Source organism: Mauremys mutica, chromosome 10 (assembly GCF_020497125.1).
Source record: "Mauremys mutica isolate MM-2020 ecotype Southern chromosome 10, ASM2049712v1, whole genome shotgun sequence".
NCBI classification, from domain to species: domain Eukaryota; kingdom Metazoa; phylum Chordata; order Testudines; family Geoemydidae; genus Mauremys; species Mauremys mutica.
In genome coordinates, this window is record NC_059081.1 from 35,412,447 (window position 1) to 35,439,421 (window position 26,975).

General features: G+C 38.5%; 1 protein-coding gene across 1 annotated transcript in view; it reads right to left on the bottom strand.

Annotated features, from left to right (window-relative positions):
* Positions 1–26,975, bottom strand: part of LOC123378538 (sodium channel protein type 1 subunit alpha) — a 120,091-nt gene that overhangs the window by 24,300 nt on the left and 68,816 nt on the right. Inside the window, exons 18-20 of the mRNA XM_045032476.1 lie at positions 24,081–24,235; positions 21,767–21,940; positions 13,827–13,949 (exon numbers count right to left, since the gene is read on the bottom strand). Coding sequence (XP_044888411.1) covers positions 13,827–13,949; positions 21,767–21,940; positions 24,081–24,235 — 452 coding nt within the window. The remainder of the gene's footprint in view (positions 1–13,826; positions 13,950–21,766; positions 21,941–24,080; positions 24,236–26,975) is intronic.

Consider the following 26,975-nt stretch of genomic DNA (forward strand, 5'->3'; position numbering starts at 1 on the left):
GACATCAAGTCTATAAGTAGATGTATGAGGAACAGCAAATTTAAAGTGAAAATTCTGGAATCACTAGCCTGAAAGAGCTCTTCACATCACACAAGACAACACAGAAAGCTTTTGAAGATCTACTGCCAAGACAACTTAGAACCAAATTCTTACTTTTCCTGTTTTTGAACCAATCAGAAAGATTAGGGATATACTTTCTATTGATAAAGGTTGATTTACTGGTATTAACATTATGAAGAACGATATCACAGATGACTGCCTTTTCAACAGAACACTGCTAAATTTTTCAGCAGAATTAATTTCAAAGGTGATTTTAGCTCCATGCAGTATATGAGAAGATCATAACATTCATAAAATCATAGAAATGTAAGGCTGGAAGGGACTCAAAAGGTCATCTAGTCTAACCCCCTGCACTGAGGAAGGACCAAGTATATCATTCTTCTGCTTAAATCTATTTTAAGGAGAAAGAAGTTCCTTGGAATAATTTGGAAGTGTTGTAGAGAGCCATAAAAGTCTATTTTAAAAGTATTGCAGAATTTAGGAAGTCTTCTTCATTGTTTGTAATAAATTCATCCCATGGACTTAGTTATTATAATAATAATTTTAGAAAACAAAAATTATGCCAGGCATTTTACAAATTCAATTGAAAAGAAATAGTTTCCTGCCTCAACGAAATTACAATCTAATTTTAATTGTGATGAGTGAGAACAATAAACAGGAGGGAGGCGAGGGATGTGGAAGGATGAGGGTTATAACAATAACATCATGTAATTACTCAGTTAAGGGGCATTATGTTGGTAGCTCAATTAAAAGGGTTTTATTTTTCATTTAAAGCTAATAAATTAATCACTCGCTTCTTGTGGGTATATCCATTAATTTTATCAAAGTTATACCCAGTATGAATTTGAGCTAAGTAGTCTAGGGTAAGGAGTATGGGGGGAGGGGGGAACAACAGCAAGAAGAGATGAGAAGCATTTGGGAAGCCTACAAGTTGAAAATGGAACCATTCTAGCTCATTCAGCTCAGATAATGGTATTATCATACACAATTATAAAAAATACATCTACTGAGAAAACTAGTGTACTATCACTCTTTGACTAAACACTACAAGTTAAACATTAGCAATAGACAAGCACCTTTTGGACTAGTGATACTGCAAGCTGTAATAGAATGCCAACTTTTTTTACGGTTTCCCTAATAAATTAAAAAAAAGGTTGTACAAAAATAATATTTTTGTCTGTTTTGTACCTCTCGATTCTCATTTCTCACATCTCAAAATTATCAGACTGTCTTTTCCTGAAGAAAATTAATCTTTTTCTTTAAAGAGACCATCACTGTTCTAGGTCTCATGCTCCCAATGGGAAACAGGATGGAAGTATCCTAGCTCAAAGCTTTCTGAGGAAGTATTAATTCCCATGTGATAACCAATAACCACCACTTGGTCAGGCCCCACTATCTGTTGCTGCTCTATTCGCTCGAGCTGTCCAGCCAACTCTTTCTTCACTGTAGGTAGGCAAGGAACTCCCATTTGGAGCTGTGTCTGGGTTTCTAACACCACAGCTCAGTGTTAGAAACTGTACTATCAAAGTAATGGACATTCTTTGCTGATGTCCCTACCTTCTGGTTGGCCGCTAATAAACGCAATATGATTTACTGTGGTCTACATATCCTTTGATTCTCCAGGATATGTGCCCCTCTTGCTGGCTCTCTTCAGATGACACATTGCCTCTGCACAAGGACCAAAAGTAATAGTCTCCATGAGACAGCCATCTATCCTCCAATACACTCCTGCCAAAAATATTTCTTTGAGGAGCTCTGTATTGAATCTTCTGGTAATTTGCATATTTGAACAAGGATTTGGCGACTAAGTGTGTACTGACTGAATTAATCTAGTCAGTCATCTGGGTTCCTGACAGAGGAACTACCTTTGGCACACTGTGTAGTTATCCCATTGCTGATGAAAGTCAGATATCTTGGTAGGTGGAGCTAGCCTCAGTGCCCCTACTGATGCAGATAGTGCCAAGTGTTAGTGCGGCCAATGATGACATCTGCTCTGGTACCCCTGAATCTCCTGGCACTCCATCAATCATAGAATCGTAGGACTGGAAGGGACCTCGAGAGGTCATCTAGTCCAGTCCCCTGCACTCATCAGTAAGTATTATTTAGACCACCCCTGACAGGTATTTGTCTAACCTGCTCTTAAAAATCTTCAATGATGGAGATTCCACAACTTCACTGGGCAATTTATTCCAGTGCTTAACCACTCTGACAGTTAGGAAGTTTTTCCTCATGTCCAACCTAAACCTCCCTTGCTGCAATACCCCATAATGAGTTGTTTAAATGGGATCAAGGGATTGTCAGGATCCCAACATGGACAGTCAGGGCCAAGGGTCAGATCAGGGGCAAACCTGAAGCTGGGAGTAGTGGAGGAGTTTGTAGTCAGGTTCCAGGCCAGGGACAATACCAAAGGTCAGAGTCTCAGTCAGGGTCCAGGTCAGCAGGCAAAATGCAAGTCAAGCTACAGTTGAAGCCAGGAGTTCAGGAGCACAAATGGTCATGGTAGCTACAGAATATCCACATGGTTGCCTGGACACTTCCTGGAATGTCCCCTTGGGTTTATATGTGGGGAGCTAATCAAGACCCATGATGCTTCTGCCTGTCAGACTCCATGAGCATGATCTGTGTCCACAGCAGGTCGTAGGGCCATGAAGCACAAGCTGGTTACAGCTGCTGCTGGGTAGCAACATGGAAGACCAGCAGCCAGGCAGATCTACCAGGCCTGGGTTCTAGACATGTGGGGTCTTATAGGGATGAGCCTGGACATGACTCTTTGGATTCTACTGATATATATCCAAAGAGGAAAAAAAACCCACAATGACCCTGCCCTGGGGGACTCAAAGTTCTTCCATTTTTTGCAGATGCTGGCTATCACTGCTGGTTCTGAGTTTGTCCCTGACCAGGAACCTTCAAAGGTTATGGTGTATAGGTAAATGGACCAGATCCCCCTATTAAAAAGACTGTGCTTCCTTATATCTTATCTTTGATTAGCTGATCAAGGTGTGGAAAATGCCTCTTTTCTCTATCACTATGTCCTTGGTAGAGAAAAAATACACCTTACCTGAGGACACCTGTGGCTGCTTTTTCTACTCCTCACATGAGAGAGTGAGGCTATGGCCAGAGAAAGGAAGAGCTGAACTGACAGAATTGTACCAAAGAAACCTTTGATACTGCAACCTTTTTATTGTTTTTTAAAGATTTACCAATCTACAGCTGTCACTTGGAGAGCTGTAGATGACCAAACCTACCTAACTAAAGGTCAGGCTGAATCGTGGAAGAAAGCTCAAGCCCCATTATATCCTTTGGGTGACATCATCTTGCTTCTCCTACCACAAAAAGAAAAAAGCATATGTTCTATACCCATCCTTTATAATCAACAACTGGCTTTCAAGTGTTTTCCTGTTCAATGCATTTAGCAGCAACAGGAGAAGCAGTTGTAGGATACTTCCCTCAACCTCTTCGTACACTTTTTCCAAACACACACACAAAAAATATTTTTCAAAGGCTACAGAAGTACATAAGGCCATTGCGGAGAAACTAAATGAATTCATTCCATCAGTCTGCACAGCTGAGGATGTTAGGAAGATTCCCAGACCTGAGCCATTCTTTTCAAGTGACAAATCTTAGGAACTATCCCAGACTGAGATGTCACTAAAGGCGGTTTTGGAACAAACTGATAAATTAAACAGTAATAAGTCACCAGGACCAGATGGTATTCACCCAAGAGTTCTGAAGGAACTCAAATGTGAAACTGCAGCACTACTAACTGTGGTATGTAACCTATCTTTTAAATCAACTTCTGTACCAGATGACTGGTGGATAGCTAATGTGACACCAATTCTTTAGAAAGGCTCCAGAGGCGATCCTGGCTATTATAGGCAGTAAGCCTAACTTCAGTACTAGGCAAATTGGTTGAAACTATAGTAAAGAATAGAATTACTAGACACATAGATTAATACAATTTGTTGGGGAAGAGTCAACATGGTTTTTGTAAAGGAAAGTCATGCCTCACCAATCTACTAGAATTCTTTGAGAAAGTCAACAAACATATGGACAAGGGTGATCAAGTGGATATAGAGTATTTTAATTTTCAGAAAGCCTTTTACAAGGTCCTTCACCAAAAGCTCTTAAGCAAAGTAAGCTCTCACGGGAAAAGAGGGAATGTCCTCTCCTGGATCAGTAACTGGTTAAAAGATAGGAAACAAAGGGCTAAAAGATAGGAAACAAATAAATGGTCAGTTTTCAGAACAGAGAGAGGTAAATACTGGTGGCCCCCAGAAGTTTGTACAGGAACCAGTACTATTCAACATATTCATAAATGATCTGGAAAAATGGGTAAACAGTGAGGTGGCAAAATTTGCAGATGATAGAAAACTACTCAAGATAGTTAAGTCCAAAGCAGACTGTGAAGAGTTACAAAGGGATCTCAGGTATCAGAGGGGTAGCTGTGTTAGTCTGTAGCCACAAAAACAATGAAGAGTCCGGTGGCACCTTAAAGACTAACAGATTTATATGGGCATAAGCTTTTGTGGGTAAAAAACCCACTTCTTCTGATGCATGGAATCTCACAAAACTGGGTGACTGGGCAACAAAATGGCAGATGAAATTCAATGTTGATAAATGCAAAATAATGCACACTGGAAAACAAAATCCCAACTATATAGATAAAATTATGGGTTCTAAATTAGTTGTTACCACTCAAGAAAGAGATCTTGGAGTCATTTGTGGCTACTTCTCTGAAAACATCCACTCAATGTGCAGTGGCAGTCAAAAATGTTGACAATGTTGGGAATCATTAGGAAAGGGATAGATAATAAGACAGAAAATATTATATTGCCTCTATATAAATCCATGGTACGCCCTCATCTTGAATACTGCATGAAGATGTGGTTTCCCCATCTCAAAAAAGATATATCGGAATTGGAAAAGGTACAGAAAAGGGCAACAAAAATGATCAGGGGTATGGAACAACTTTCATATGAGGAGAGATTAATAAGACTTGGACTTTTCAGCTTGGAAAGAGATGACTAGTGGGGATATGATAGAGGTCATATAGATAGATAAAATAATGACTGGAGTGGAGTAAATAAATAAATAAGGAAGTGTTATTTACTCCTTCTCGTAACACAAGAACTAGGGGTCACCAAATGAAATTAATAGGCAACAGGTTTAAAATAAACAAAAGGCAGTCAACCTGTGGATCTCTTTGCCAGAGGATGGTCTGAAGGCCAAGACTAACAGGATTCAAAAAAGAACTAGATAAGTTCAAGGAGCGTAGGTCCATCAATGCCTATTAGCTAGAATGGGCAGGGATGCAAAACCATTCAAAACCAGAGCCTTGTAGCAAGTTTGCTACTACAACTAACTTCCCATCATCTTTCTGTTGAAGGGAAACTTCGGGTATTTTACTCCTGATAGTCTCTGATCACACTGATATATGGGACTTGAAGCATTATTGGGTGGAGAGATTTCTGAAAACCAAATCTCATAGCCCCAGAATTTCCCTCTGCCCTTAAGAATGCTCCAGGATAATATATAGCACAAAATCTAATTCCTCGTGGCAAAGTCAAATCAGTGCCACCAGGCAAAAGAAGGAAGGAGTTTTATTACAGACCCTTCCTACTGCCTAGAAAATCAGATGAGCTTTGGTAACCACATGCACATAAGGAGACTTCCCCTGCATCAAAGGTAACTTAGATGTAATATGAGAACAGCACTGCAATACTAATTTTGTATCTTTCTTTTTTGAGCTGGAATCAACAAGTGTTACTTGGCAGTGGTTCTGTCCTACCTATATAGGTTAGTAGTGCACATAGCCTGCTTTTTGGACAATTGGTTGACCAAAGACAGCACAATAAAACTGGCCTAAGAATCAGTTGTGTTGCCAAAAAGGTGCTGGAATTACAGCACTGGAATTCAAAATAAACTACACAAAGTACTATTTTATCCCCTACAGACAAATGGAGTACAAGGGAGCCCTGGTGGATTCAGTTCAAAGCCTTCTTGACCCAAGACAGGATCCAGTGCATCATAATTCTAACATAAATTTTTTTTCAGTGTCAGTGGTGACTGCCTGGCCCATGCTATCAATTTAAATATGGAGATATACCTATCTCATAGAACTGGAAGGGACCCTGAAAGGTCATTGAGTCCAGCCCCTTGCCTTCACTAGCAGGACCAAATACTGATTTTGCCCCAGATCCCTAAGTGTCCCCCTCAAGGACTGCGCTCACAACCCTGGGTTTAGGAGGCCAATGCTCAAACCACTGAACTATCCTTCCCTCTTCCATTAGAGTGCTTCCTAGACAATTTGAGAACAGGAAAAAAGTGTTCTTGGAACTGAGATCTTCTCAGCTACTGACACCTGACGAATAAGGTAGGAGTCTCACACTGAACTTTCACTATTGAAGAAAGCCCCCAAACCTTTAAAGTTGGAAGCCTTCCACCCTGTCTCACTCTGAAAACATGATACCAACTTGGAGTGAGCACGCTGTGAGAAGATATTTTCACAGAAGAAGAATTACTACTAAGAAAGTTTATCTTATTTTCAACTACTTCCCCCCCCCGCCCCAAATATAGAACTTATCTGGCAATCCAACCTACCACATTTTTATCCTACAATGGGACTTAAAAAATAAAGGGGGAGAGAGAGGGAGATGGATGTGTTGCTTTTTTTCAGCTGCCAATCCATGTTCTTCAAAAAGCACATAGGCAATTATATAATTTTCCTACTGAGTGGAGTGGAATGGGTAGGAGAGTAGGTAGATAAATGATATGTCAGATGATATTTAGGTAAGATATTAGGAAAAACTTTCTAACTATAAAGACAAGTAAGTATTGGAATGGGTAGTTTTTAAGAAAAGGTTAGACAAACACCTGTCAAGGATGATCTAGGTATACTTGGTCCTGCCTCAGCATGAGGGTATGAATTACATGATCTCTTGAGGTTCCTCCCAGTCCTACATTTCTGATTCTCTGTTTATGGAAAGTTTTTAATATCAAGAGAGCAGTTATAAACTGAAGTTGGAGGTGACAGAAAATGAAAATGAAATAGTTCCAGGAGGAAAAAATATAATCTGGTTGGAAAGTGATGGGCGGGGGAGTGGGGGGAGGTAGCAGCTTAGTAGCCCTCCACCTCTACCTCCTGAAGAACTTCTTGTAATAATTTCTCTTATTTCTCTCCCAGTGGCAGTAATCATGATAGTTGTGTCTGTGTGCCTGTGCTCTGTGCCCTGCTACTATCTGGCTGGATAATTCTTCAGAAAATAGCTCTCTGTGGTCTTTGTATCAACATCTTTGTGCTGTTTAACCTATAGGTGCTTGTTTCGAATTTGGTTTGTTCTGGGGTTTCTCTGCTAGAGACTCGGAGTGCTGAATGTACTGAGGAACTCCTAGAGTTTCCCAGGCATAGAGTGCACTCTGTGATGCTCTGACAGGGGATATTCTGGAGGGGAGTTTCAACAGCAGTGGATTGAGTGCCCACACCCACCAAAATTAGCAAGATTAATTAATTAAATCAGACTCCAAACCAAAAAAAGCCAAGCTGCACAGTGCAGGATGATTTTGGTGGTCCCAGCATAAACTAAGGATATAATGGGCATGAAGATCAATCTCCCCTCTCTCTGTTAGATGTAGTTCCCTCCAAAGGAGAGCTGAGGCCCACTAGGGGCCAGTGTGTGGACTACTGTCTTGCCAGGGTTCACACTACACTTCATTTGTGGATGAATGGCTGGTTTTAGTCTGCCAGTCTGTCAATCAGGCAACCATCATACACATACTACTTTTTTTTTTTAAAGAAAATAATTATAGGTATCTGGTGGAATCCACCTTTAAACAATTCATATCCCATAAGGTAAGCTATATCACTATGATATAAGAACTGGAGAGTTCCTTGTTTCCCTTTAATGTTCTCATGAACTCATTTTGCTATATAATTTTACTTTGATGCCAAGTGAATGTACTCTGATCTTAATGGACTATTTGAACTACAATTATATAGCTAAAATTTAAAATAAACCATAGTCTGAAAAATGCTCAGGACAATTTGATGCATGGTCAAAAGTGGAGATGAACTTTCATTTTAGCAAATCCTTCCATACCTGGTCCTGGATTCCCTGAAGTGCAAAATATAGGAAGGGAGTAAGAAGACAATGCAAGAGTCGAGACAGGATATGATTAAGATATGAGCAAAAACTTCAAAAAAGCAATCAAGGTAAGAATGAATCCTGTCAATGTTTCAGAGGTGAAATAAGAAGATACATAGACAAAAATGTGTTAGGGAACAGAAAGTTTGGGGTTTCAAATGAAGATTTATAACAAGATTTTCTGCTTCTGGAGTAAAACTAGCATTGCGTTAAGGGCAGTATTAGCAGAGCCAGAGACATGAGACAAAGTTTATTACCTAGAAGTAGGAACTCCGAGTTTAAAACATTCAGTATTAGAAAATTTTAGGGGTAATTAAGAGCCAACAAAGAGAAGACAGGCAGATATATGGGAGACAGAAGAACCAGACAATGAGCTGAGGGAGATGAAAAGCAGAGTGTTAATGTGTATAACAGTGATGCTCAAGGTTGAAGCTAGAAAAAGAAGTCTCAGAGAAAGGGAAAATGGCTCCTTCCTCAAAAACAGTATAATCATTTTTATTTTTGCTAAACTGTTATGCCATTGGACCGGAATAATGGACTATGTATTCTAGAATTGTGCCTCTGGCAGTGACCTGTATCTAATACCTTCAGAGAAACGCAAAACACTTAAAAAATCCCACAAATGCACAAGATATTGCACAATACCTTACTGTGGGAAAAATTTCTACCTAATCCCAACTGGTGGTCAGTTTATGCCTTAAAGTATGAGAACTGATGGCTCTTGTAAATATTTAATTTAGCTAGTGCAGCTGCTATTTTTATTCATATAATTTGCTAATCTCTTTTTGAATTTTACTAAGATGTTTGATTTAATAAGAACCTACAGTTTCCACAGCAACCTTAACCCTGCTTTTTAACACATACTCATTACATGATTAAGTCTTTTTGAAGGAATAATATAGAAAAAATGTTTCTTTTACATCCTTTCCTACACTATACACTATCTGCCAACCAGTATGTCAAATTGACTGAAGTTATATGATAATGTAATGAAAGACACTATTGTAAATGCACATGGAAAAGGAAACAAAATAACTAGTTGATGCGGGAAACCATATCTCAGAATTTCCTAATTTTTGTGAAAATACAATCTTACTATTACAATAATATAGCTTTATTGATCTTAATTTATTTGCTTTTTTTTAAAATTAGGGTAAAAAGAAAACATACACTGTATTTCAATAAGTATTTAATAAAAACCATGCTTATTTCAATTTATGATCCTCAAAAATGACTGAATGAATTTTCGTTAAAATCCAATCAAACAAAAAACCTGATAAGAAACATGAGAAAATTCAGCTAGGTAAGTTATTTCTTCAGAGAGTTATAAGCCATTCTTCTAATTGTAAAGTCAACTAGAATTACTGGCTGCTATGAGAATGATCACAGACTACTCCTATATTCATTTTATGATTTTTGAAGACTTACAGACAGAATCTTGACAGAGTTAATTTTTGTACATTTTTGTAATTGCAGAGTTGGTTCCTAAGATGCGGGGGTCCTGGTTGACTGTTTAGAAATCTGGGTTGGTAAATAAGATCAGATTTCTCAAAGAAAACCCCCCCAATGATATAACGGTCTGATCAACAACATATTATAGATAGACAGATATCCAACAAATTCATAATCTAAATGGAAGGGGAAACTTATACAACTGTTCAAACTTAGAATACAAAGACCTCGAAGGTGACAAAAATACTCAGTTAAAGCTAATGCAGTTTAGCTTGATGCATCATTCACACTGGAACCATCAAAAGTAAACTGATTAAACCTGGAAGACTCTGGGCTATTCCAGTGATGTTCTCATCCATCTGGTGATCTCACACTTGTGTTCTAGAGCTGTATTCAAGTAATTGTGTTTTGAAAGGATATGACAATGAATGCATATTTTTAACCAGTGATGTGCCTCCTGTGTAATGTTTCTAAACTTCAAGGATTAACAAAAGACAAAATTATATAAGATTGTTATTGGCATTTTAACTGCTAAGAATATCTTCATATGAATAAGGAAAACTTCCATCTCTAACAGAGACGGGCTTCTATAAGAAAAATTCCAGATTGTAGAAGATAAGGATAAGTTTGAAAATACCTCAGGACCTATTGGCAATATCTCATCAGAGGACCTAATTCTTCCCATCATACTTTCTATCTTGTTTTTCCCCCCTTTATCTCTTCTGTTCTATGAAGGGTAAGATGATTTTATGAGTTATGTTTAAAGAAAGAAATGTGATGTCTCAGTTTTAGAAATGTGATCTGTGTGCTTATGATGAGTTCTTTCAGTAAACTGATCCAGTTTTTTCAGTGTATGCATTTTAAAAAACTCCAGCAAACATGAAATTAAATAACATATAGAGACTGACTATACAATTATCTATTCCTGTGAATATTCAATTCATAGCACTGTGTGTGCTGACTGTAAATAAAGTAATATACAGTGCACGCTCTGCATACCACTTTAAAATGTTCATAACTGCAGACCAAATATCTTCAAACAATGCAAAGCACACATCTTCTTTCAGGACTACATAGATGATAGATTAGAAGTTTAACTCAAACCCGTTTGTGATAGAGCCAAGTGAAAAAAAGAGCATCTAAAAATGTCTTAAGCACTGAGAAACTTTCCTCCTGCAACACTAGCTCTGATAACGCAATATAGTAAAACTGATTTTCACGAAGGTTTCCACAGAAATGTATTTCTATGCTGAGATCAAACATGAAAAATTTCGGTTCCAAAGGTATTTTTTGGGAAAGGTCAAAGCAATTAAAAACAGGAGTGTAGAATGGACGTATCAACTATAATAATGTTATTGGGACACTCAAATTAGAACACTCCCCTCTGGCCCCACTCCATGTAGTAATTGGACATAGTGAAAGGATTAAGGGTAGCAAAGGGGAGAATACAGTACCCATAATAAAGGGTTGAGGGGAGGAACCAGCGCTCCACCCCATCCAAGTTGAAGAAAGATTATCCTATATGAAATAGAAATATATAGTTTATTATTAATTAGGTATCTGTAATGACCGAAACACTTGGTGTTACGCTTTATAACTTAGCAGTATGTGATACTGTCAATTTTCTTTTAAGTCTAGAGTGCTCTTGAAAAATAAGGTGTTCAAGCCTCAACATCATTTCCCTGGTAAGGGAATCTCAGAAATATCTATTGAATTTTAGAAGTATATTTAAGACATCAATTACTGTTATTTAATTTTACATGTTGAGAAATTGGACTGGAAATTTGAAATACAGTAAATGTTTAAAGCCATCAGCCAGAAATGTGCATAAAACATGCAAAACTGAAAGTGCAATGTGGATAATTTTTAAAAATTGTCTTCTGCCTGCTTCTACTTTTCTAATGCAGAAATCAAGCACAGCACAACATGCTTTATTCACTGAAGCTACAAACACATGCGTTATTATTACCTAAACCAATTAGACAAAGCAACGTATATTTGATTTTCTACATCTAAAATAGCATACAAATTCAGAACTAATGCAAGAGCATTATGTTACAAAGAGTAATAAAAAGCTTAACATAAAAGCAATGGGTATATTCAAATCTTCGTTTGCAGGTAGTTATCATCATTAATCTACATGCATTGAGATGTGAACATAACCCTAAATCTGTGACTGAGATTTAATTTAAATGAAAGCAATTCTTTACTTTGCCTTCCAGCATCTGGGTGGAGTTAGGTTTTTTTTGAATTTCATTGTTTTGAAGTATTAAACACTTCTCAGAATACAATGCAACAACAGAATCCTATTTCAGATGTTCTTATTCTGGCGAAACTCATTCCTGTGCATGGAACACTTAATACCTATATTTACCTAAATGGCTCATAGGCCTTGTGCCAGGCCTCTGCACAAGGAATAATATTTGCAACATAGAATAACCAAGTTAATCTATAACCATATAATATAAAAATATTAGTGAACAGTGATACGTATACATTAGAACCAACACCACGGATTAGATTCATTCGGATTTTACTGACTTGGTAAAAGGTTGAAAAAGCACTTTTTGTTGAAATTTTCACTCTCCCCCAATTCACTAAAACAGAAAACAGGACATCTAAACTAGATTGCTGATATCAGATTTTTCTTTAAATTGGCAGAGTTCCACTAAAATCAATGGACCACACCAATTTACACCAGCTGAGAACCTGACTCCAGATTTTTGAGAATTTAACAGTCTCTTATTTACAGAGGCTTTGTGGAATAAATTTCATTCCTTTCCAGAAAATACTCTGCATCTTTTTGAAGGTGGTGAAAAATCTTAAAACTAAAAAGACATTTGCTGAATCAAAAATCAGCTAGTTTTGCCACAGCTCATTGTAGGTATAAGCAATGCAAGAAAGCAAAGAGGTTTAATTTCTCCCCCCAAATTTACTATTTCCTGCAAGCAGACAAAAGAAACACTGCAGTACTTGACCCAGCTCTTAGCCTATTACATTTTGCTAATTTATCAATTCACAAATTTATAATTTTAAGGACTTTGCTAAATTAAGACATGGTCACCTGAAACTGAAATTCATGAATCTAGTCATGTTTTAGTTAATAATTTTTTCTTGTGAAGTCTGAAGTAAAGATATTTAATGTGATGGATACAATTTGAGGACCTCAATTCTAACAATCTGAATTTGATTTCATGATACTAGTGTGGAGTTACCGTATATCTAAATATAATTTAGACAGTACATTGCAAACTGTCTATTTTATTAGATTAGATCTGGTTTTAACATTATCAGAAAGCTGCTTCCTCTTATGTTTCCATGAAGTGGAAAAATCATTCTCTTAAAATTAAATAGATTTCAATGACATGCACATTGGGCTAGTTTGTATTCAGCAGCTGCAAGTAATAGAAAATAGTAGACAAAGGAAACACTAAGTAAAAAGAGACCATTTCTTGTGTGAGATGGAGAACAGTGATTCTAACTTACTCAAAATAGGAACTAAATATAATTTGTGTGTAGTACTGAATAACTGGATTTTTCCTGGAGTCAGTAGAATAATTATTTTACAATAAATTATTATCTAATCAAGAAAAATAATCCAGAAAAATAATTCATATTTTTTCTCATGTGTCTGTCAGCCACTGACAGAAATAGATGTAAAACTACTAACTGAGCCAAATTCAACGCTGGTGTGATCGAGTGAACTTCAACAGAGTTACAACAAAGCTGAATTTGGAGCTTTATTTTTAATGAAAATACAAAGATCTGAATTTGTAACAAGGAAGGTACTTTTTTAAACTGGTGCTGAATCAGATTCTTGTAGAAACCTTGTGGTATGTTTATCAGCACCAAATTGTACAAAATCCGCTCATCTTGAACTCATTTTTAGAAAATCCGTTAAGAGTTAATATATTTATTTCTCTGATTATTTCTGGATCCTTAAAGAAAAACTCCTGAGATTGGCTAGAAAGTAAAGTAACTGGAATGAACACAACTAAAGTATGATATTGCATATGGATTTAGGTGAGCTGATAAAGACTTTTGCTTATCTTTTAGATACTCAGTAGATAAGAGGATAGTACAGCCTTTCTGCATGGATTTGTCATTCCTTATTCTGCATGCATTGTTTCTTTTTAGGCATGCATTATTTCAGGTTCTTTCATTTTGTCTTACCCTCATCCCTTCAAATCGCGACAAGGCTCTCAGAGGTCTCAAAGCTCTTAGTGTCCTAAGGGACTTAATGGCACCAAGTTCCGAGTAACCTAATGCATTCGCTGTTAAGCTAACCAAGGAGACCTACATAAAAAACAAAAAACCAAAAATTACTCATTTGTACATATCCCATAGATGTGTGTTACAGCTTTCTCAAGTAGAATCTAAGTTGGAGCACTTTCTTCAGAAATCTTTCTTCAGAAATACTTCTGTAGCCTGGAGAAAATCTTTTCAATTAAGGAAAGAAGTAGGAGAAAAAGGAAGGAGTAGCAGTAAAGGAATTAAAGGAGAAATAGGGGAATAATGCCATAAGATACGCATTGATCAATACTGGCTGATACAAGGAAGCATATATATTTTGTATTCCCATATCTTGTTTGTGATACACTAAAATTTGAAGGAAAACAAAAATTCTCACACACAAAAAAACCCTACAGAGGAAATTAAAGTGAATCTACACTGTGTCAGTCTAGATACTGATCTTACTCTTACACATTAGAATTTTGATAACATTCTTAGAGCCATTATAGTATTGATAATGGCCATTTGATTGTATTTGTGAGCCACAGTCAATAGAGAAATGATAGAAATCTGTTCAGAATTTACAATATTATTGATCAACAGCTGATGAAGCAAGAATGAGCCTCTGTAAATTAGTATGAAAGATCAGTCCCACAGCTGATTCACTTCTTTTCACTGACCATTCATTCTCCCTGACTTGCTCACTTTCCATGCTCTATAGGTTGACATGATCATGGCTTAACATGTTCTAAAGTAGAGCGAAGAGATGCTAAAAGAGTACTTGAACAACGATGATATAAAGCTCTCAGAAATAATAATTATTTAAAGAAGTCCAGTAAAGCAACAGATTGAGGAAAGAGATCTTTATTACATATGTTGAAAATCTGGTTTTATCTTCCAATGCTTTAGAGTTGTCCGTAGTAGCCTTGCCCAGCTTGCACTCCCAAGCCCTGGGAGAGGAGACGGAAATTATGTTCTGACTGACAGAGTCTGCAATACTGAGGTGGAGGCAGCACTGGGAGAGAGTCCAGGGAGCAGTGCAGAGTCCTGGTCCTGTGCGGGGAGCCTGCCACTTGCCTAGTATGGCAGTGAGAGAGAGGAGCCACCAGCCGTGAGCAGTGGCAGATTGTTGAGGACTGGTTCCTGTGGTGCTACTGGGTGCATGTAACAGGCCCTCTGAAGTGCTGGAGGCAGTAGGAGGCAGTGAGCACCAGGTGAGTGGGGTGCGGCCCCCATGGGGGCAATCGTGGTCCCATTTTACAATGCTGGGTGCCTGCGATGGCAATGGTAGATTTGTTTGTTCTTGACTGGAAGATATGAACTGATTGGGGAACATTTTGGGGCGGAGATTTGAAGTGCCTAGGATAAGATCATAGCAAAAGGTTATAGTCTGAAAGAGTGGGCTGAGGGAAGAAGGAGCTGGGCTGAATTACCTAAATTTACTAGCAATGGTTAAAACCCATCAGTAAACCCACAAATCTTGGTGACGTGGTGCTTCTGCCTCCACCATAAGTGCTCCCATCCATCCCCTCACTCACACTAAAATTATAGATTTGATATCCCCCTTTGTAGCAAAGAGGATGGATTTGTGGAGGGTCAGATACTATCTTGTAAGGAACTGGAGATTCATGACCACCATATGGTCTGAGCCCTTCGGGTCTTTGTTCTAACTCTTATACAAAGACTGATGTGGAGGTTGCCCGAATCAAGGCCTGGTCAGTTTCCCCAGAATAATGATGTAGATGAACTTTTTAACTCTCTTTTGAAATTGACCACTAGATTGTCAGATCTTTTTTATGCGGCTGCAGAATCAAATGCAAACTTTTCATCACACACTGCCCCTGGTCGTGAACAATGTATAAGGCTGGGAAAGCTTATTGGTAAAATGTTTACCAACATTTCTGAAATCAAAACATCTTAATTGATTTCAAGGTCATGCTGGGGGGCCTGTGGCAGATACAGCAAGAGTTTAAATACACTAAAGAAAACTGTTTAACTGTTTGTGTGTTTTCAGTAGCTACAAAGCTGAATAGTGGGCTTGATCTCTGTAGCAGGGTGGTTACCCGCTCCAGCCCTGACAGGGTTAAAACCAGCCCTGGAAGAGGGCTGGAGGGCTGGGAGAACAGCCCAGGCTGAATGGGAAGCAGGCTCAGCTGGGGCCATGCCCCAATCAGGGCCCAGATGGCCCTATAAAGGCTTGAGCCAGGAGCTCAAGCAAACAATCTCTCTTTGTGTTCAGAGAGAGGAGGGCCTGGCTGCAGGGAGCTTAACCAAGTACCTAGAGTGGAGCAGGGCTGGGGAAAGGCCAAGGGAGCTGGGGAGCTCCGGCCTAGGAAAGCCTCAGGCTGCAGGCCTAGGGTAAGGCCAATGGGGCACTTGGGTTGCAGGAGGCAGCACATAGGTAGGCAAGGCAGAGACTAGCAGGTGAGTCCCACATCGCTACAATCTCCCGCCTGCACATAATCAGTGCAGTGGTTCTGAGGTAGGAGTTTTGGGAATGGTATTGAAATAGTATTTTATTCCTGTATCCCCTTCTGCCATACCCCTTTCCAGGCATGTGTCCTGTTAGCCCGTGCTCATGGTTCTAGATATTCATTCTTGCCCGGATAAAAGCTCCTCATTGTCTGAAGACAAACTTGATAAACAATCAACAGATACATAGTCTTCCTTCTCAGAGCAACTCTCAACACAATCTGGCACAAAGTCACTATCATCACAAATCATTTTTATAAGGCCAGAAATAGAATATTGTGCCCATTTGTTCACCACCTTGAATTGTGCAACACAAAAAATCCCCTTAAGAGTCTCCTGAGTCTGCAGTATTTGGAGCACAATAACTAGACAGAAAATCCTCTTATGAGTGTTAAGCAAAGATATCCAGCATCAGTCCACTCTGTTAAGAATACCTAACAAGCCCAGATTTGAAGGAACCAATATCCTTGAAGTACCTTATATCTTAGTATGACTGTATGCAGCTACCACCGTCACCGCAAGGCATCATCAATTAGCATATGCATGGTCCTAAAACAGCCTAGTTAGAAGGTCACTAGTTCATGAGTTATCGTTACACATATGCTCATGGAGTACAATATTATCCCCAAAACGCATCATCAGTTAGCATATGCAAATTAAATTTATGTAAAAAAAATCTGAGCTTGTTTAGCGAGGAAGACATACTTACCACTATTAGAATACAAGATACTCTCACTAGACGCAAACGTGTACATAGAACTAAAAACCTAGGATAACAGTGCAACACATTTGGAGTACATGTGTACCCCACATACAATATGTTTTCAATCTAATTTTTTTTTCTGAACTGTGTGTGTGTGTGACAATTGTAGGTGACAATGCCCTAAAACAGCATAATTGGAGGGCCACTAGTTCATGAGTAATTGCAACATATATGCTTGCAGGATGAGGGCTCGTGTACTTCAATGTATTAAATTAACCTATTAATATTTAATGCTGTAAATAACACAGGATCAATAAATAAAGGATTGATCTCTCCTGTACCATGATCCCATCATAGCATAACACAGCATAGCACAGCAGGACTGGAAAAGTTAGCCAACCCTTGAAGGGAAGAGTAAACTCATCTTGCCTAATTTCAAACACAGACATCATGAGTTCAATGATGGATTTGGACTGAAGGGCTTATTGAAGTTGCTGCACCTGTACTACAGGTGTAGTCTTTGTTCCCTACATAGCCGCTCTGTAGCTACATGCTGGCACTTGTGCAATGGAAGCTCAGATATTGAATGTTTTTATTTTTAGGAGGGCATGTTAACATCTTTTCTGTTCTGTTCCACTGAAGTCAGTGCAGAACGCCCATTTACTTCAATGGAGCTAGGTCTTCACCCACAATGACCATAATCAACTTTATTAAAAATATATCACGTTGTGCAGGTTCAAAAAAATTACAAAAACAGGGTGGGAGGTAGAATATTTCCTTCTATATTGCAGCAATATGGCTTCAGTGTTCTCCAGTATCTCATTTAAATCTGAGTAAAGAGTGCATCAAGAAGGCTTTCATTTTCCCACAGCACTAATAAAGGATTTTGGACAAATTCAAGAGGAGATCTAGGATTTCACAATCTATTACATTGTAAGATGTAGCTCCTTCATATGTTGTAACTGCATGCCCAATCAACTTAGCAGCTGTGCACATCCTAAGCAATTACTTCACAGCCCTTGGAATTTGGTGGATGTGCTATCATCATCTAAAGGTTTTGATGCTACTCAATGGTCAGAAGGTGTGTTAAAGAGCATTTCAGACTGCATTTTCCCTTCCCCTGTGATGTATATACATTATAGATGACTGAATCATTAGTTTGCACTCAGAATAAACTGATGCTATTAAATGTTCATGTAACAGCAACTATATCAAATACAAGTTGAAATCTTATTAAAATATTAATAACAACAAATGCAAATTCTAGCCAATCAACTTACAAAACATCACAACGTAGGAAAAAGTATAAAGACAGAAGCAAAATACAACTAAATAATAAGAATAACTGGTTACTTACCTAACCTTACATTAGCTGTGGCTCTTCAAGGCATGTTGTCCATATATATGCTAGTCTACTTGCACATTCTTCCCTCGTGTTTGAGATCAGAATCTTTTGCCCAGCAGTGTCCTGGGGCTGTACATTCACTGTGAGTGTTCTCATGTCCTGTGCTGAGGGCATACAAGGGAAACAGCCCCAACCACCATTCTGTTCCTTCACCAGTACAGAATCCAGAGGTTAAAGGACTCCATGGTAGTATGGAAGGAAGGTGGGTTATGGAATACATATTGACAGCATACCTCAAAGAACCACCGTTAGTGTAAGGTAAGTAACTGTTTCTTTTTCTTTGAGTGTTTGTGCATATATATTCTATTCTTGGTGACTCACAAGCAATGATGCGATATAAGGAAGGAGGATACACTGCGGGTATCTAAACTGGATATCTCATAACAGGATTTAAGGCAGGAAGACATCATTTAGAAAGTCTCTGGGTTGATATGGCCTGGGCCTTCAATCTGTCTGCAATGCAACAAAGAGTCTTGGGGAAACTCGAAATGGCTTGGTTCTATGCAGTTAGACTGATAATGCCCTAAGGACATCCAGAGTGTCTTGTCTGGCCTATTCCTGATTAGAATGTGGTTTTGGGATGAAAACTGGTAAATGGATCATTTGGTTCATGTGAAAGACTGTTGCTACCTTAGATAAGAAGTTGGGATGTGACCTAAGGGTAACCATGTCCCTATGGAACACCGAATATGGAGGGTCTGCCATAAGAACCAAATATTGGATGAGTGAACAGGTTACTCAAAGCTGGTGAATGGGACCTGGTACCTCTTACCTGTCTCCTTAAAGGTCTGTGTTACTGATGCTAGGGTCCACCAGATAAGCTTTACTGACTCTAATAAGGTTTCATTAATAGGTAATGCCAGACAACCACGTAAAGAGGTATGGAGTATGTTTAAATGTCTTTGGAACTCTCCTCTACCATCATCACTGGGATTTCTAGAGGAACAGCTATACATCTGAGCAACTCCTGAAAGTTCCTGTACTCATCTAGGTGACATAGTACTGTACAGATGGAACAACTGCCTCATCCAGGGATGAGGAAGATATAGCAGCTGGTATGGTTTGTTTCTCCATTTGAGCATGCTTCTCATAAGACAGTTCTAGTGATTCAGCCTAATGAATTGCCACCTGAGACAAGTATCTGGGGGACGCAGGGCAGGAGGTTGTCACCCTAGGAAGCTGTACCGATGAAGGTTGTCTCATATGGTATGAACCCCAAAGGGTCCAATAGGGCCAGGATTATTATATAGATAAGGGCCTGGGGGGCTAGGGAGGAGGGTGCTAAGACATATGCCTGTTTAGATAACCCCAATATGACTGGGTTATGTAGGAAGCTCTCAATCCTCTTTCATAAGGGGCTCTTGTGGAATATATCAGGGATCCATCACCATTTTTGTTGGGAATCACACAAGGAGAAGGAACATTTCTTATCCAGAAGAGGGGCTACCCTATCTGGGATACCTGAATGCATCACAGCACAGCGTTAGCTGGTGCTGCAGAGGTACTTGGTACCACAATAGTAGTCAGTTAGTTTCATGGGGGGAATATTCAGCATGACAGAAATCAGTGGAGACCCATAGGGCATGTCTACACTGCCCTTCAATTTGGACTAAGAGAGTGTGAATAGCAGTGTGCACCAAACTCCCCCACATGGACACTGAAAACAGGACAGCGTAGACATGCCACAGATTCACACATTGTAAAAGAACCACTATGATAATCTATTCTGAACTTCTGTATAATACTGGCCATGGATTTCCCTGAATTAATTCCTCAGTCTCCTCCATCATTTCCAGATCTTCTGGTACAGCAAAGATCTAGTACAGAGAATGATGATGCCATAAACCTTGGTGTGGAAGTGGGCGTCACTGGGGTGGATGGTGCCAAAATGAATAGTCCCAAACTAGCCAGCATCAAGATGAGCAGTACTGTAAAAACTGATGCCAAAGGGATTGATGCCAAAGTGATCTTTGAGGCTGAGGCTGTGCCAAGGATGCTGTACTGTGTTCCCTCAGTGCTCCAGTACATGATTCGGGTTATGAAGACCCTCTTAAATGGAAGTGAGGAGGTGATTTATTTTTGCTGGGATTTCCAATGTGGATAAGTCCTTATGTTTCCAGAGAAGCAATGCTCCTTTTTTCTCTGAGGATCACTCAGTCCTACCTCTATCAGTAGTCATGGCAGTCTTAGAAGATGGGGTTCAGGAGACAGCTGCTGACCCACAATGGTCTAAACTACCTGCATGAAGCAGTTCTAACAAGAATTGCTTAAGGTGCTCTTCTTTTCCCTCCTGAGTACCTTTGGAATAGGACTTACAAATAGAGCATTTACTGGGGACATGACTTTTCCTGAGGTAGAAAAGGCATTTAGTGCAGTCATCATTCTGAGGGATAGCTCTTAAATCCTGGGAATTTAGGCTCAGACATGGCTAAGTCATGGTACTGAGAAAATTCTTCTCTTGTCAAAAATAAAACAAAATAGCTCACTATGAAAAAATTACCAATGGGCAAGCTATCCTAGCACATTAAACCTACACACTCCATCATATACAAATATTTACACAAAATTTTAGGAAAAAGGTGCAAGAGTTTGTGGACACTGTGGAGTTCTATTCTGCAGCCACGGGCAGTAAAAAGTAACTGAGTGACAGAAGCTGCTGCTTCATCTTTTATGCCATTGGTGAGATGCACAAAGCCATTTAGGGCAAGTCTACCCTACCGCACTACATCGGCAAAGCTGCACAGATGCAGCTGCACCACTGTAGCGTGTCTTTTGAAGATGCGCTGTACTGGCGGAAGAGCACTGTCCAGTTGGCATAATTACTCCACCTCCACAAGAGGCAGAAACTATGTCAGCGGGAGAGCATCTCCCACTGACATAGTGTGGTGTGGATAATGCTTAGGTCAATGTAACATACAATGCTTGGGGGAAGTGTTTTTTTCACACCCCTGAATGACGTACATTACATCGACTTAAGCGGTAGTGTAGACCAGCCCTTGGGGTGCATGCACAGTCCCAACTGACATTACTGGCCAGCTGATTCCAATCTTGGTCACATGGAACACACATGCACCGGCATTGGAATATATATGGACAGCATTTGAAGAACTACAGGATTCTGGTCAAATCTTGAGTTCCTACGTGACTTTTAAAGAATTTTTGCCTACAATACTTTGCTTATTAAATATAAATTATTTTGGCATGGCTAATATCAAGAGTATAAATATTATGTTAATGAGTTCTATAAAAAGGAGACAGTAAAAGAAATATAAAAGAATACTTAGAAAATATATCACATACATCAACAATTAGGAAGTCCAGCCAGCACCAAGCATTAGTGAAGTATGTTTGATAGCCATATGCCACCCACTTGAGCAGCATTTCCAGAATGAAGATGTAAGTGAAAACCTTGTCAGCATATTCCAGCATGGTCTTGATAGTCTTGCGCTGCTCTATATATATGTCTTCAAAAGCCTAAAAACAAAAATATTCAAATGTGTTTAGTGTTCAGTAATGTTATAGTGTGTAGTTTAGGTTGCAAAGATAAAGAAAATAAAAAAAACTGAAATATTCTCACCCTAAAAACAAAGTCGGGGGGCCTGAGCTTTCTCCTACTTTTCTTTCTCAGATTAAAAACAGGGTTGTGTACTGAGTTAACTGTGGAACTGTATTTGTCCATAAGTAAATCATATAGAATGCAGCCTATTAGGTTTTATTCTTATCTGTTGATTGATTTATCTATGGTATTTATATGGGCCTGATTACTATAGTGTCTGATTGCCTCACGATCATTAATGAATTTATCTTCACAATACCCCTATGAGGTAGGGAAGTATTATTATCTATTATCCCCATTTTCCAGATGGGGAAACGAAGATGCAAAAAGACTATGGGCTAGATTTTTAAAGATATTTAGCATGTAGTGGGTTTTTCAAAAGCATTATGAGCATCTAATGCTCATGGGTGTTAGGCAAGCCTGGACTCTAGGATCCTGCAAGGTAGAAGGGTCCCAGAGCTCGGGCTCCAGCCTGAGTCTGGAAGTCTACATAGCAATGAAACAGCCCCACAGCCTGACCCCTGCAAGCCTGAGTCAACTTGCATGGATCAGCCACAGGTGTCTAGTTGCTATGTAGACATACTTTAAGTGACTTGGCCACAGTCACAAAGAAAGTTGTGGCAGAGCAAGAAATTCAACCCAGGTCTCCTAAGTCTCTGACTGGCACCCTACCCCCTGGATCATTTTCTGAAAATAAATAATTTAGGTGGTTTGTGAGTGATTCATACTTCAGTAAGTTTCACAAGCATAAGGTGACAGTACTATGTGAAATTATGTGAATTTTTTCCAAACATGGTGATGGAAATTCATCTTAGCCAGTCATCCTGCCAACATGTCCTTCTCTTTCAAGTTCTTCCCAGAGACCTCCTTTCTCCATTCATTAGGAGACTGATCCAAAACTCACACTGAAGTAAATAGAAGCCTTTCTATTGACTTCAATGTGCTTTTAATCAAGTCCTAGAGGCAAAAATACCACTTTTTTATATCATGTTCAGTATAAAATTGTTTATTAAATTGCTATATTGGTATTAAATAAAACAAAAGCTGGATGGTATTTATAGGCTTTAGTTCATTCCAGACAAAAGCCTTGGATTTTGTTTTATTTGAAACCAACATAACAAATAACATGCTTTAGAGAACTGTATCTAAATGACTGGCCAAATATATTGCAAAGCATGACTGTTTAGACTCCTCAAGTGAATATGGATCCAGATTTGGTTTTACAGAAATTCAGCTTTTCTGCTCCCCCTTACTTATGAGGAGCATTCAGGATATTTTTATGGCATTTTTGCAGCGTGCTTCTTTTATTGTTACTATTTTATATTAATGACATTTTCTCTTTATTTTGTTCTCACTTATTTGGTAAGTTTTCACAAGGTGTTTGGTAGTTTGTATTTTTAGAGACATTCCTGTGGCTATTCAGTCTACATGAATGGGAGTCTATGATTCCTTTGGAGAAAAAAGCACTCATGAGAATTCTTGTTCTTAGAAGGCAGTAATTAGAAAAGATCCACATTGACTGATATCACCACAGTATTAAGATGTATGTGTATGGGAGAAGTAAGGAGGATGCTTAGACTGTACGGGCTAGCTTGGATTTTCCAAGAAGAGCAGAGAGTTGCACTCACTTTGTACCACGTGGAGGCAGATTTTCTGCAACAAACACCCCTGAGTTACACTGGTAGATGATGATACAAACTGGGGGTGAAACAAGCCCAAATAAATCATACATTAATTATGTTTCTCTTTTTCCATATATTGCAACCCGATGGTCCGCCAGCCCACCTGTCTCAGTAATACCTCCTTGAATTCCCTAGTCCAAACACTGAATGATGACTGTGCCTATTTGGCTATTCTGTGGAAAGAGGATTCCTTTTGCCCCCTTTTCACATTCAAAGTATTAACACTAGAGTGACCATCATTTGGCTCTCACTGTTTAAAGATAACACATTTGGTTTTTTAACTGCAGGGGAAAATATGCTAAAAACTGTGTTTGATAAACCACATTTTAAAATATTTTCCCACAGAAATATTACACTTATTTCAGGTTTCACTCACCAGAGCACCACTACTAAGGAGAATCATAAAGACAATGAAAGTCTCAAACCAGTTGTGTTCAACTATCTTGAAGCAGGTTTTCCTAAGATTCCACCATTCTTTTCCTCTCCCTTCTTCTACGCTGACTTGACAGCACTTGAACCTCCGTACACAGCCTGAAAAGCAACATACATTTTGAGAAGGCAAAATAGAGAATTGATGCTTAAGGAGATAATGTCTGATTATTTATTTGACTAGTGGTACAGCCATTATATTTCCATGTACTTTATGGCTATAAGAAAATCTAAACTCTGATAAGTACACATTCAAAGCCCATTTTTCAAGCAGTAAAATCAAATGCAGTTAATAAGACAATTGGTATTTAAAATCAAATGAAAGAATGGGAAAGTATTTCTAGTTTGCTGAGAGCTGACTGTGCTCAGTACTATACAAACAGATGAAGACATGGTCCCTCCCAGAAATAATTTAGAAGCCAAATTACATACAGTTAGTACAAATATACAGTCAAACTTCAAGCAGGTTTATATTTTTTTAATGTACTTATGTGTGGACATAAGTTATTGTAATACATTTTTACATTCCAGTAGCACCTAGATGTCCTAGTGAGGATTAGGGATAAATGTAAGACATGATCCATGCCCTGAAGAGCTCACAACGTGGTCTGGGGAGTTAATTCTGATAAGGTACCGGAGGAAGTTCATTTTAAGGAAGGACTAAAAGAAGACAGGGACGATGAGCAGCTTACAAGAAGAAGCAGAGGAGTTCCAGGTATATGAGATGGCATGGAAGAAGTTACAGTGATGAAAGTGGAAGAAAGATAAAAATGGTACTTTCATATGTTGCCTTAAGAGACCTTTACATAGTGGGAGGAGGATTAGGAGGAAATTAAAGCAAAGATGTAGGCAGGGACGGATTTGTTCAGTGCCTTGAAGATGACAAGTCTGAACTGGAAAAAAAACAGAGAGAAAGCAGTAAAAGGAGTGGAAGAGGATAGTCAGAGAGGTGGAACAGAATGTATTTTGAGCACAATCTAGTAAGACTAGCTAGGATACAGAGAGGCCAAAGAAAAGTTTGCAGTAGTTGAGGTAAGAAATTAGCAGGGAATAGACAAGGATTTTAGTGGTGCTGATGAAAAGAAGAAAAAAGATTGATTTTAGAGATTCTGTAAAGAAGGAAATGACAACTTTCCTGAATTAGGGCCATAACAACTTTCATCCTCTGGTCTCTAAATCAAGACTACGGTTTCTGCAGTTTGTAAGAAAAGATTTGAAAAAAGTCTATTGATGGTAAAATCCTGTACAAACCCACCACATTTCAATACTGAATTCAGGAACTGAATTTCTTTTTAAAAAATCCATGAAAAGTTCTTAAATCAGATAATAACTGTATACGTGTGGTGTTTATTGCAAATGATCCAAATAAAAAATGCCTACTCCCTGAAATGGAGTGTAGGGAGGATGGAGGTTTATCTCCTCTTTGCCATAACTTTAAAAAAAACTCTTGACTAAAATTCATAAACAGAATTCAGAAATGCATAATTAATTCCATACATGTGCAATATGATTCAAGATTACCAAGTTAGGGCCAGATTCTGCCACCTTAATCATGCTAAGAGATACCTTACTACATGAGAAGTTTCACTGAAATCAATGTTACAGATTCCAATAAGGTACTATTACAGTGTGCATAAGGGTAGAAGGTTGGGCCCCTAATTTGGCCAAATAACCATAAAATCATCAAGTTGCTAGAAAAATAAAAACCTACAAACTTCCAACAATATCTGCACAGTTATTTATTCAACAAATTAATTATATTTGGCAGTTTCACCCTATTTGTATATGTCACAAAGTTGCCTTTCAATTTGGCAGTACTGCTACCTCTCTTCCAAAGAGAGCCCATTGACTGGTATAAGCAGGGAATTACAAATTAGGAATGAAGTACAGAGTAAGAGCTATGTCACTAAATCTTGCACATCAACTATTTGTCCTGGATTAAGTAGGCCCTGTTAGTCCCTCATTTTCACAAGCATTAAACTCACTCACATATTTTAAAAGTTGAATAAAGTGTTTAAAATGTGTTCACAATCCTTATAGTTCTGTTTATGTTCTTAGAAAAGTATGTTTTACAGGGAAAACATTAATCAGTTGTGAAAAAAATCCTTTTACGGTGCAGATAATTTCTTGTAACCTACTGTGATAACATCTTTTTTTTTGTTTTTTTCTCTTGTACATCACTTCATCTGAGAGGAATCCTATACTTAAAGCAGAAAAAAAAGAAAATGGATTGCTCTGCAGGCATTTTGCATGACTAGCTACTTCTTGTCAAAGCTACAATGAACAGCAACTGAAAAACCTTTGAAAGCATTATCCTTTATTATAGAAGAGCTCATAAGATCAAATGTAACCATCAAATATAAAATGCCTTAGGTTATGTATCTAAGATTATGTGTATCTATGAAATGTAACTGTACCGTCTAGAAAATTATCTTAATTTTATGAATTTTGATGAAGATTAGCATAGACGGTTTTATTTAAAGGTGGGAGTGAATATTTTTTGTGGTTAAACCACAGGAGTGAAAATCAAAAATAAGGGTAGAAGGTCTAGTCTAAACACTGCCACTGATTTGCTATGTGATCTTGTGTAAGAAATTTAGTCTTAGATTTTCAGAAGTGACTTCTGTATTATGGGTACCCAACTTTAGACAGGTAAGGCCTTATTCTCAGTGCTGCTGAGCACATGCAACTCCCACTGAGTTTCCAGATTTTCTCCTCTTATTCATTAATCTTTCTGGCCTGGAAATTTTACAACTGTCAGCTTTTAAAACTAAAATGGGCCAAATGATGACACGGATAGGTACAACTCAACTGACTGCAATGGAGTTGCATCCCCTTATGT